Below are 12,586 nucleotides of genomic sequence, written 5' to 3' on the forward strand. Positions count from 1 at the left end.
AAAGTTTTCATCCTGATACAAGTCCTCTGTTCTTAAAATTGTAACATTGTTTTACAGTTTTGCCTCAGTACACCTCCAAAGTGGATTTTAAATCAAACAGTTAGTGCAGACTTTCAGCTTAAATTAAATGGGTTTTTGAACAACAACAAAAAGTATCAAGTGTTTAGTGAATTGCAGCAATTCTTTTACATGTTAAGAGGCTGAAAGTTAAAATTTAGGGACAAGTAGTTTCATGACCAGGTTAGATCTGTGACCTTCTACTATTTCATGAAAAATAAAGCAAACATGATATCTCAAGTTGAATCAAAGTGTTGATTTAGTAGCTGTACACTGTAATTTTAAACACGAAGGCTCTATTCAATTCAATTTTACATATATAGCACTAAATCACAACAGTTGCCTCAAAGCGCTTTATATTGTAAGGTAAGACCCTACAATAATTCAGCAATCAAATGACCTCTATGAGCAATCACTTGGTGACAGTGGGGGGGAAGACCCCTTTTAACAGGAAGAAACCTCTAGCAGAACCAGGCTCAGGGAAGGCTAGCTATATACCGCGAGAAGTTCAAGGATAATGGAAGGAAGATTTAAGTTTTGCTGTTGTGTTCAGAGACTTAAAGAAAAGTTGGTCGGCCATCTGTACATCTTCAAAATATGATGCAACAGGATGAGCAGAAACAGTGTGTCCAAACTAATTGTCAGCAGAAAGATGTAAAACTAACATTAGTCCTAATACAGTGTATCAAACTGAGTAAAGGTGCATTTTACACTGCATGCTATCAACTTTAACTTTAGTCCATATTGCACAAAAGGATGAGACTGCGATGGATTAAGTGGAGACTGCTCCAGGCCAGAAAAATCTAGATTAAATTGTTAACATAACTTCGGCTCTTCACAAGCATCTGTACAGACAGCATGCTAACGCTAAGCTAGCCAAGAACATCCATCTGGCCAAGAAGCCAGAGTGACGTTAAAGCTGAGTGATTGGTAAACCCAAGCCCAGCACAGTTATAAAGTGAGCCTTCATTTGCAGTGAAGCGGATGAGCAGTAAGGCTGCAGCCTGTTTCTAACTGTTCATGTTTCTGCAGTAGAATCACTGTGACGATCGCTTTAAAGTTTGTGTTGTCGGCTTTATGTTCATACCTAAATACTAAGGGAAAGATCACAGGGTTAATTGGTAATTATGAGACAGTGTGTTTAAGATCATTTTACAGAGTAACATGAAAGTAACGAAAAAAGTAGTACAACGAATGTCTTTTTCCTTAGTGTAATTAAATAATGTACTGCATTACCTTTAAGAAGAGCGTTCTGTATAACATGTGTAGTAACTGTTTTGAGTAATAACCCCAACGCTGATCACAACAAAGAGGGGAAATACCTCCAACATGTTCAAACATTTGACCACGCAGCATGTAATTCATTTGTATGAATGCCTTTGATATGCTGGTGACTCTCAAAGTGGAGCCAATGAGAATCGATAAGGGAATTGATAAGGTATTGAATCTTTAAGCGATATCAATAATAGAATCTGAATCGCTAAATTCTTAGCAATTCCCATCCCAACTCGCAAAAAGATGTGAACATTTCAATCTTGTAGCCTCTGTACTGTGATTTGTGTGTGTGGGAGGTGGGGGGTTGTAGCTCAAGTCATTTCCATACATATAAAGTACGTGCATTATTTTAATGCACGTGCATTAAAATCAACAAAAGTTTAAAAGACAACACCGAGCAGTGATCTTTAAAATAGATTTTATTTATCATTTTGTAACAGTTTACGATACACAGCTGACAGGACTAAGACATTTCAATGAATTTTGGCCCTAAAGGTTGAAGAACACGAAGAACAGACATGGTTAGATACACAGACAGATATGATAGAAGGTACCAGAAGAACTGTGCTCTTTTCTTTTCATTTTTTCTTTTTACTTGTGCTTTTTCCCCCTCCACTCCACCCATGAAACAATTCACATTGGCATATCAACAACAAAGCAATGTCCTTCAGCCAGAACACTGAACGGACATGATTTACTTTTCTTGTTTTGTTTAATTTTTAAAAAAAATGGAAGTTTGAGTTATTATTGTAATTATATATTTATACATTGTGTTGCTTATATAAACACTCATGATCTCTTTAAAGTGCTGTGACATGACATTATGCTTTTATGACCAGTAGTAAGAAATACAAGAGGTAATGTTTTGTAATTCACAGAGAAAGCAATGCAAAATGCAAAAAATGTTTTGTTTTTTTCACTACAGTGGAGCAGTTGTCCTGCAAACCTTTGCCTAGCTAATGTTCTTCATCAACACCAGTGACTTTCTGCACAGCCGCCAGCAGTGGAAAGCGATGGTAAGTAGTCAAGTTTTATCTTTCTATTCATGCAGTTATCAAGAAATCATAGTTAATCAAAACCAAACAATAGATGGACCCATTTCTGAAACATATGCCATGTAATTTGCCTACATTTCCACACAAAACAACATTACACGCAAGAATAAAAACTGTGTATTCCTGATGCCGATTCCATCGTGGTTGCTGAGTAATTTTGGTGTTTTGATTTCATAAATTTTTTTTGTTTTTAAGGACTACACAGAAAAAAAGGCAAACTGTTCACACTGAGGGCCACAGGATATTAAAAGTAAACAGTGATGTATGACTGTTGGCACTGCACAGATGAAAGTCAATGTAATACTGTTAAACACACACACATACAAAAAACAAAAAAAAAAAAAGCATTGTCATGTAGTGGCTGCCACTGTCTACACCAGAGCACACAGTAAAAACTAACCACTCTTTTGTAGTTCAAGTTTCAATACAAAGCTTTTTGTTTGGCAATGCTTTTGTTAATACCAGCTGGCTTCGTCGGAATTTCTCTGTGGATACAGTGTCAAAAACCAACAAAAAGTTGCGTCACTGAACGTGGATAAACGACGGTTAAAATCAGAGGATAAAATATGTACTTGTCCTTCTTTTAGTACAAAAGATAGACTGTATATGATTAGCAGAGTAGGACTAGATTAGAGGTACATGGACATCAATACTGACACTACGCCTGCTCTACATGCAGGCTCAGCAGTTAGAGCTAATCCACTACACGCAATACACAGTACACTCGACATTTTCTACATTACACTACAAATCAGGGGGAAAAAAACAAAAAAACAAAACAAATAAAAACTGAAAACAACAACAACAACAACAAACACAACAACAAAAAACCTCAGTCGATATCTGCCCCTCAAGACCCAACCCCCCAAAAGAAAGAAAAGAAATGAACACCCACCCCAGAAATAAAAGCAAAGTAAAACACGCACAGTCTGATTATATACGTTTTTCTTTACATTACTGTACAATGTGAGGAGGAGATGCGGGGGCCAGCAGAGGTGGCCAGGGTTGAAATATATAGAGATAGCATTGCAGCAGGCTGGCTAATCTTCACTTATTACAACATGAACACAACGAGGCAGGCAATCACAGACAGGACGTGGTCTGAGCTACAAGCTGTCCCGACATACACTGAGAATAATCAAGTTCTTCATCATCTTTTTCAGCAAGCACGACTTTACCTACAAAGCAGACTTTCTAACCTATCCAACGTGGTAGGTTAAGCTAGGTTAGCAGATGGTGATAATGTATTGTTTCACAGAGCACCTGGTTTTGGAGTAATTTAATTAGAAATAAACACTAATCACCCCCCTGCCAAAAAAACAAAACCACATGTAGCCTGATAGTTTAGGAGTAAATCAGAACCAGAAGGTCCAAACAGTCGGCTAACTAACTGAAGTTCATCTACAAGAACAGCTTCCTATCAGCTTTCCTTTCCTGTACAAAAGCTCCTTAAATACGATCAGTAGAATTGTGCTCATCTTAGAATGATCACTGTGCTTATTGGGCTCTCTTAATGTTTCTTTCAGGATATTTAGCCTCTTCAGCCAACTTTTCCACCCCCCAATCTTGTGCTCCATCTTGTGGATTACTGGAGCAACTGCGCTGATATACTAAAAAACACTTTCTGCTTCTGAAGAAACAACTGTGGGGACCTGAACTTGTTTCTTGACATTTTATTGGTCACAGATGCAATTAATGACGGCTCAGTTCCATTAAGAGTAGAAGTAAGCTGTGAAAGTGCTCTGGCACGGTCAAAAGAAGGCCCTCCAATAAAGCAGTATGTAGCTTTTCTGCGCTTTTCCTAGAGTCACAAGAATATGTGCAAGTCCATGGTGACATTGTGCTTAAATACATCTGATATAGGTATGTACTGAATCATTTACCATTTTTGGGAGTGTGCTTACTCTAAGTTCTTACTGAAAGTTAAAGACTGAATACACTACAGCTTGTGTTAGCTAAGCTTACAGCGTTAGCTTAGGCAACTGTGACTGTGTAGAAAAATTCACATCCTGCTCTTCAAATGGCCACTAATTAAAAATGAATTTGCTATATTTCTTCTTAATATTACTTTTTTTTTTAAAACCGAAAATGAAATAAGTTGCCTGTTAATGACTGAGACACCAGTCAAGGCACAGCGCTGGGCTAGCTGTAGTCCAGTTGTTATGCTAATGTAAGCCAACTATAGCTATGAGATTGGCATCGATATTCTACTCTAATTCTGAGCAAAAAAGTGAATATGGTTTCTACAAATAAATATGGGGAATATAATAGACAGTTTGGTTTATTATACTAACATGTTCACTGCCTGCACATCACAGCCCTCATTTAACCAGTCTGGATAATCTGACAAACTATAAGAACCTGGAGAGACAACTTTGCCTTTCAAGCTAAAAGCATCTCACAACATCTAAGGAGGAGTGAATAGAAAACCCTTGCCTTGTTCTTCCTTCACACCACCATATAAATCTCTGACATCACACTTATACAGCAGTCTACCAGAGGCCTTCTGGTCTCCGGGGAAGCCCGACCCTGCATGCTAAAGAGTCCACTCCCTAATGCGTGTCACCCTCCGACATAACCACAATAAGTCAAGTAACAGATGAGGAATGGTAAACACGGTTAAAGGTGATTCCGTAGTGTCACTTCTTTTGTACAAAATAAACATATGCGGCCGTTACTATTTACTAAGTTTACAAGAATGAGAGGTAATAAAGAGACGTCTAGCGAGACAGTACTATGCAGCTACATGTAAAACTACATCAATGAAAAGGTTTTCCTTCTGGAAAGAAGCAGCATCTTCTCTGCTTTCCGTCTCTGCCAGTTACAGCACAGCTTGGCTCAGAGCTTTTAAAAACAAATGTCTGTAAATACATTAAAGGTTTACACTGACTGTAAGTGACTGACGTTTCAGTCTCTGAGAAACATGTGTTACCAAAAACATGTGTAGGACTCAGGTAACTTAGGAAATGTTTTTGGTAACATGCCTGAATGGGGCAGATTGCTACGACCCATAGGACACACAGACTACGGCACACTTTTTAATACTTCCTAGCCTGGATTCTCCTTCACAGATCACATCTCATGATGAGTTTCACTCAAACAGAATTTCTGGAAGACTTAATAAGAGATGGCACTTCTATATATATATATTTATATACTTGTATATACGGAGTTGCATTGACCTGGTTTGCGTGTATGTGTATGTGTATGCGTATGCGTTTTTGGACAACAAGGAAAGTCCCTAAAATCTAGAACAGGCCAGCTCAGTCGAAGCAAGGTTTCCACTAGCGAGGAACCACAAAGTTCACCTTCGCTTCGATCCAGAGAATTGGGCACTGGGACCTCTTCTGTTAAAAACAATGATTGCATGTCTGTTTATGTGTGCACATGTATGCGAATGCAGAGTTACAGTACAGTTCACTGATGTTTCTCTGCTTAAGGTTTAAGCAGCTTTAGTAGAAGGAAAAAAGTTACCAGTGGAGAAAATTTCCAGAGAAAATAAGCCCTAAGTGTCAGTTGTCATCTTGGGTGTTTGTTAAATATTTGTGCTCTTTCGATTTTTTTTCCTTTATAAGAAGAAGCAGCATAAAAAAAACAACAGGCTTAGTCTTAAACTGAGATCAACTACGGTTGAGGTCACTGTGTGCTGTAAAATATACAGATTGTATGAGTGTGAATGAGAGTATTCGCCTCTTTTTTTGTCTGGCTAAACAACAGAGCCTTTTACCATCTTTGTCAGACTGTAAATGGCCCGTACAGGCACATTTTACCCTTCTCCTCCATGTTACAGCACCACAACAAGTCTCCAGCTGCCGCTACAAAGTCGCCCATCCCAAACAGAACCAGCTAACGGTATAAAGGAGAACAGTGTGTGTCTCTATGCTGCTGCATGCACAAAAACATAACCATGCAGCATCACAATCTACTGTACCTCTAATGGCATATGAAGATGACGTATACAAGTTTCACAAAAAAAAAAAATGAAAGGAAACCCCCCCCCAATATTATTAAATTATGTAGAACAAATTAAAAACTCACTCACGCACATGATGCCATATGCACAAATCTTTTGGGTGATGAGCCAATTTTTCTTTTTTTCTTCCTTTCATTTTGTTTTTCTGCACTTATGTGGAGACAACACACAGATAGATAGAAGAGGTTAGGATAGATATAATAAGCCCTTACAATATGTAAAGGTCTCCAGTGAATGGGATCTCCCCCACAGAGGACTGTGGGAAAGTGGGGTTGAGGATGAAGGAGAAGGGAGGAAAAGGGAAAGGTGTGAGGCTTTTGCCCCCTGATGCCGATAGAGCGGAGTGCCGTCTATGCGCTGGGGTTGGGGTTGTTGTGTGTGTTGGTGGAGCCGTTGCTTCCCTGGATGGTGAGGCTAATCTCATCCTTCCTCTCCTTCTCCTTTCCCTCCTCCTTCTCCTTCTCCTTTTGTTCTTCCTTCAGCTCATCCCTCTCCTTTAAGGGACGGGCCTCCACAGTGTCTTCGGAGGCCATAGGGGCGTAGCGGCCTGTCCGGTGCTCCTGGAGGGCAGGACCCCACTTTGGATGCGCTCGGCACGCTGCCTTCAACCTCTGAGAGAGAAAGACAGACGCGCCTTTTAGAGCAGAAACATCAAGACTTATGAAGTCAAATTAGGTTTTCATTAAGTGACGCTTTCCTTTCTTCAGCTGCTCCCACACATAACCACTGTGACTAAACTCCACTTAACTTTCATTTTCCCTCCATGCTTTTTAGTTCATCTGATAATTTAGCAGCTGCCATTGCACATTCACATCTCTTAAACAAGATTTATGGCCTGTCTAATTGTCAGAAATTGCAGCATTCCAACAGCAGGGCAGCTTTGTGCTGACACACATTATACTTTCTATACTTTCTCCCATTTGTTATTAACAGTTCTGCAGCACTTGTGGTCTTTATAAAACCAAACATGTGGCATCAGTGTGGTTACAATGTCCTCCAAAGATTGTATAAAAAAAGTGCACTGTTATAGCCTGCTCATTTTCATGTGTGTGGGTTTTTTGTTATTCTTGTTCCTTTTTAAAAAAAATATGGCACTTCACTTGCGTTTCTTAATTCAGTGTTATTTATATAGCACAAGTTCACAATAATAATAATTTCCAGGCATTTTATATTGTAAGGTAAGGGTGGTGCAGTATTAGAGAGAGAACATCAGTAGACCAAAAATTCCCCTGTGAGAAAATGCTTGACGATAGTGGGGAGGAAGAACTTCCCTTTAACAGGAAGTGAGCCAGACTCAGACATGCAGAGAGAGAAGGAGAAAGAACGAGAAGGAAGCTAGCCATGTATTCACTGTGAGGTCATATTTTTCTGTTTATATCTCGTCATATCTTCTTGCTTTTTCAGTTTTGTTCATTGTTGCCTGCCTGTTTGCTGCAATGTTTGCATTTAGGCTCTCTACCCCAAACGAAGACTTAACACATGTGGTCCTTCCTCTGTTTTCCCAGTCTCTATGACAACCAGCTTTTCCCTCCTAGTGTAGCTATCGGCAATAAGGATCATAAAATTTCAACCGGCAGTTCAAGTGACGTCATCACTATCTGACACCAGCAACAAATTCTTTCCTCCTCAAACTAATTTGCCAAAAGCAGAGATGCTTGGATTGATATTTAAACGTCGTTTATGGTGTAAACTAATAGTTCGTCTGCTTTTAGAGCTTACGTAATGCAAACGGGCAATTGAATTATGGAAAGAGCTCTTTCCGTTATTCGGCAAACATACTTCAGCTGATATGCAGTTGAGAGCTTTTCAGTTGCTCAGATGATGTTAAAACTTTAAGTGCTTTAATTTGTAGTGCAGCTCTTGCATGCAAAAATGTTTTAACACGTTGACTTTTTTGAAAATTTGTTTAAATGCTTCAGAGGGAAATTTAGCCTTTTGTATTGAACTATAGAGCTGTTTATGTCAGCTGAATGGAGAGGAGACTTTCGGGGGAAGCTGTACCTCTCTAAAGGTAGCTCCTGGTGACTTTGAGATCTTGTAGAGGGCGTAGATGGGTATGCAGACCACCGAGGACAGAGCCATGGCAAAGCCAATAGCCAAGGACCAGCCGGGATACACGTAGTCATTGTAAGTAATGGGTTTGTACTGGATCACTGTGAAGATCAGGATGAACTGCAGGGACAAAGAGAGAATAGAAAGAGCCTGAATGTGTGCAAAATGCATGTATAACACAGTAATAAAGACATATGTCACATGGGTGGGTAAAAGCATGAAAATTAAGCCAGTGCAGGTGAAACCACCGTTGACAGCTTTATTTAAAAGTTGCAGATGATTGGGGCAGCACTCTGTGCAAAAGAAATGAAAGAGAGAGGAAAATGACCAGTAAGCCACAACAATGAATTTCTTGGTTAGCCCAGCAGCTTAGTGGACTAATACGCCTGCTTGGGAAATACCATTGATATCAGCTGCATGTGTCCATTTCCCAGTCAGAAAGCTTTGCTTTTGGAGGTTTTAACTGGAAACAAAGCCAAAAAGATTAGCACTGATGGCAGCTCAAATGTAGGTCGGGTCCATAACAATGTGTCAGCAGCACAGGGAAGTTGAGAACCTTCCACTCAACATCCTGCAGACTATGCAAAATATTGACAAGCTATTTCGTCACTATGTCTGGTCTTAGATCAGTGTGCTTGTGTGTGTTCACTTACAGAGATAATCACAGGCGAGATGAATCTCCAGCAGACTTTGAAGAAGAGAGGAGGAGGGAAGCCCAGCATCATCTCTACATCTTTGAAGTAGTTCCTGTGGCCTGCAAAGGAACAAAAACCCAGCATTCGTCATCATCATCAGCTTTGATTACTTGTACTGGATTATGTGACTAATATTATGACTCGCTGTGGTAAGTGGTATTCTAGTTTTTATTAGGTCTGTTAACTTAGCACTTCAAACTATGGAGTCCAAAACCACTGGGTGACATCACAGTGACCACGTCCGTCTTTGATACTGTCTATAAATGGTGAGTCATAGGGATAAAGGTCAGGTAACTGTTGAATTAGTTGTTTAAGGAGTTCTTTCAAAGCCCTTTGGTGTATTTGGGCTCATACTGAACCATGACCCCTTCTACACACAGATGGAGAACAAAGCCATCTATAAACGATGGAGTGATACTTGGATGGAGTGACCCATGGCCAGTGTTGAGTTGAATCAGGGGGTTCAGGGGGTTGGGAAGCTCATCTTGTAACCGGAAGGTTGCCGGTTCGATCCCCTGCTCTGTCTGTCTTGGTCGTTGGCCTACTGGTGTTGGCCAGAGGGGCCGATGGCGCGATATGGCAGCCTCGCTTCTGTCAGTCTGCCCCAGGGCAGCTGCGGCTACAACTGTAGCTGCTTCCACCAGTGTGTGAATGTGAGAGTGAATGAATAGTGGAATTATAAAGCGCTTTGAGGGCCTCCAAAAGCACTATACAAATACAATCCATTATTATTATTATTATTATTATTAATCAGTGCAGGTGTCCTATTCCTGAGTAGGCAAAATGCACAACACCTACTACCAGGTTTCACTGTGGGTATGGTCCACTGTGGTATCACTATCTCTCCTGTTCATATTCTGAATGACACCCCACTGTTCCTGCTACTCATCTATAACTTGGATCCATAAGTAAATTAGACCTTTTTCCATCATCCACTGAGTGTTGGTCATATATCTGAGATCAGCTTGAACACTTATTTAGGTGTGTTTCAGTTTGTGCCTGTGTGATTACATATTTGTAAAATTGAACTACCACACTTAGAAAGTGCACCATGTTCACTCTTTTTCCCTCCTTACCGTAAATATACATGATGCAGATGCACATGATGCATGAGATGATCACCAAAGAGAAACTGGCAGCATAGTTGTCCATCAGTAAAAGCCAATAGATTCCTGCCTACACACACACACACACACACACACACACACACACACACACACACACACACACACACACACACACACACACACACACACACACACACACACACACACACAAGAATGAGTAAAAAACATCAGTCCAGTGAGAGAGTGATTGTGTTTAAGGATGTGCTCTCCATATGTTTGTACCTGTGTCGTTAGCGGCACTCCCAGTAGAAAACCAGCTATGGCCACTGACAGCGTGACTACGGTCTTGTTCTTGATGATCCAGTCTGTACCAATTTCATCGACGATGGCCGTCACTAAGGTCTCCAGCAGACAGAACTACATGAACAGGGAAAAGAATTTGACAGGAGATGAATTCTTGATCAAACTTCTGCTTACATGACGACAGACCAAAAGGAATCTTGACCAAAGGGATAATCCATTGTTGAGTAATTGTGAGAATAAAAATTCCTCAATTTCATTGTCCTGTCTATTTAAATGTATTTTTTAATGAAATACAATTGGTTTATTACAGCATTCCTTAAGACCAGCCACATATATATCCACTGTACTGTGAATTTGATCTGTAAATATTCAATATATGGAAGTAAAAATCCACCTATGAAGCATAATGTCTATATTTTACCAAAAATACGCAGAAAGTCAAATAAATGTCTGAGAATAAAACACCTCTTATTCATACTGGCTAAAAGGTTAGAATAGTACTACAACCCTGATTCTGAAAAAGTCAAGTACACACAAGCAATTTCTACAGCCAAATGTTTTCCTGTTCTACACTCAGTGGCCACATTATTAGGCAGATACTGGTAAGTATCAGGTTTGACCCCCTTTTCCCTTCACAACCAACTAAATTTTTCATGGCACAGATTCAACAAGGAAATACTCAGTGGAGGTGAAGTGGACTCAATTTCATGTTTAAGAAACTAACTGTAAGCTGACTATAGCCACATTGATGGACCACTGTGGCTATAAAGGGATGGACATTGTTAGCAATGATACTACTGTAGGCTGTTGCATTTAAACAATGCTCAGTGTGCGTAGAAGATATCCCCCATACCATTACTGCACCAGCAGCAGCCTGAAACACTGGCAGGATGCTGGTGCCTTCATCTTGTTTATACCAAATTGTGACACTACCGACTGAATGAGACTCAGACTATTTTTCCAGTTCTGTGCTGGCCAATCTGCTGGAGCTCATCTGCTTCAATGTGTTGGCCATTTAGAGACGCTCTTCTGCATACCATGATTGTTATGAGTAGTTATTTTAGTTACTGTTGCCTGTCCATCAGCTTGAATCTGCCCAATCTCCTCTGACATCAAACAAGGGATTTTTGCCCAGAAAGCTGCTGCTTACTGGATATTTTCTTTTTTATGGACCATCCTTTGCAGAGATGCTTGTGCTGGAAAATCCTAGCAGATCTCCAGTTTCTGAAATCCTCAAACCAGCCTATCTGGCTAACAGCTATGCCACATTTAAAGTAATTTAAATGGCCTTTCTTTTCTATTCGAATGCTTGGTTTGAATGTCAGCAAGATGTCTCGACCATGTGCTCGTGCCTAAATGCTGCCGTGTGATTAGCTGATTAAACAATTGCGTTAATGAGCAGTTGGTGCACCTAACAAAGTGGCTGTTGAGTGTATTGCTTAATATAAGATTTCAGCAGCTTAACAGTTCAGAGCTGCACTGTAATATGTGCTGTGCATGTTATCTTGATGAAATAAACAAGCCCATCCCTGCCACAGATGTCCCCTGGATAGCAGCATATGTTGCTCCAAACTTGAATATATCCTTTAGCATTAATAGCACTGATGCCACGGTCACTGATTAACTTTACATTGAGAAATGTTAAGGAGGGTGAACGCCCATCTTTACTTCTGAAACACTCCATTTCAGCTTCTTTCCACTCGATAGTTTTGTTTTGCTGGCATCAAATACATCATTCCAGATACAAATTTCCCAGTTTCACCTAAATATATAATGAAGTAAGATGCAAATGGTTAGCAGCAGAAGACCACAGAGCGTGCCACTCCTTTATTTTAAATATTTAGCAGTTTAGCAAGTCCAAACTTGGAATCAGGGTTATGAGAGGTTACGTCTATTAAATTCAAACACTATTATTTAGTGGGACATAATGTTCACCATCTCATTTTAGCAGGAATATAATTTTGTAGCTACGGGGCCACAAGTAGCTACTTGTGGTCCCGTAGCTACAGCACCTATAGTCTCCCTGAGTCAGCAATGAAAAACGTGGCACACAGGCAGACTAACTGTTGACTGTAAATGACTTGTAAGCTTTTTAGCATTACACATCAG

General features: G+C 40.0%; 1 protein-coding gene across 2 annotated transcripts in view; it reads right to left on the bottom strand.

The window, feature by feature from the left end:
* Positions 1 to 1,733: 1,733 nt before the first annotated feature.
* The window catches only part of slc6a9 (solute carrier family 6 member 9), an 80,002-nt gene continuing 69,149 nt past the window's right edge, over positions 1,734 to 12,586 (bottom strand). For both annotated transcript variants that reach the window (XM_085253308.1, XM_085253307.1), the window contains 5 exons: positions 10,457 to 10,591; positions 10,184 to 10,283; positions 9,066 to 9,166; positions 8,362 to 8,532; positions 1,734 to 6,971 (listed from right to left, as the gene is read on the bottom strand). In XM_085253308.1, coding sequence (XP_085109434.1) covers positions 6,711 to 6,971; positions 8,362 to 8,532; positions 9,066 to 9,166; positions 10,184 to 10,283; positions 10,457 to 10,591 — 768 coding nt within the window. In that variant the 3' untranslated portion in view covers positions 1,734 to 6,710. The remainder of the gene's footprint in view (positions 6,972 to 8,361; positions 8,533 to 9,065; positions 9,167 to 10,183; positions 10,284 to 10,456; positions 10,592 to 12,586) is intronic.

This window comes from Mchenga conophoros, linkage group LG18, assembly GCF_057382185.1.
Source record: "Mchenga conophoros isolate Kocher_MC1m ecotype Shallow Benthic linkage group LG18, M_conophoros_male_GT1.1, whole genome shotgun sequence".
In the NCBI taxonomy this organism is placed as follows: domain Eukaryota; kingdom Metazoa; phylum Chordata; class Actinopteri; order Cichliformes; family Cichlidae; genus Mchenga; species Mchenga conophoros.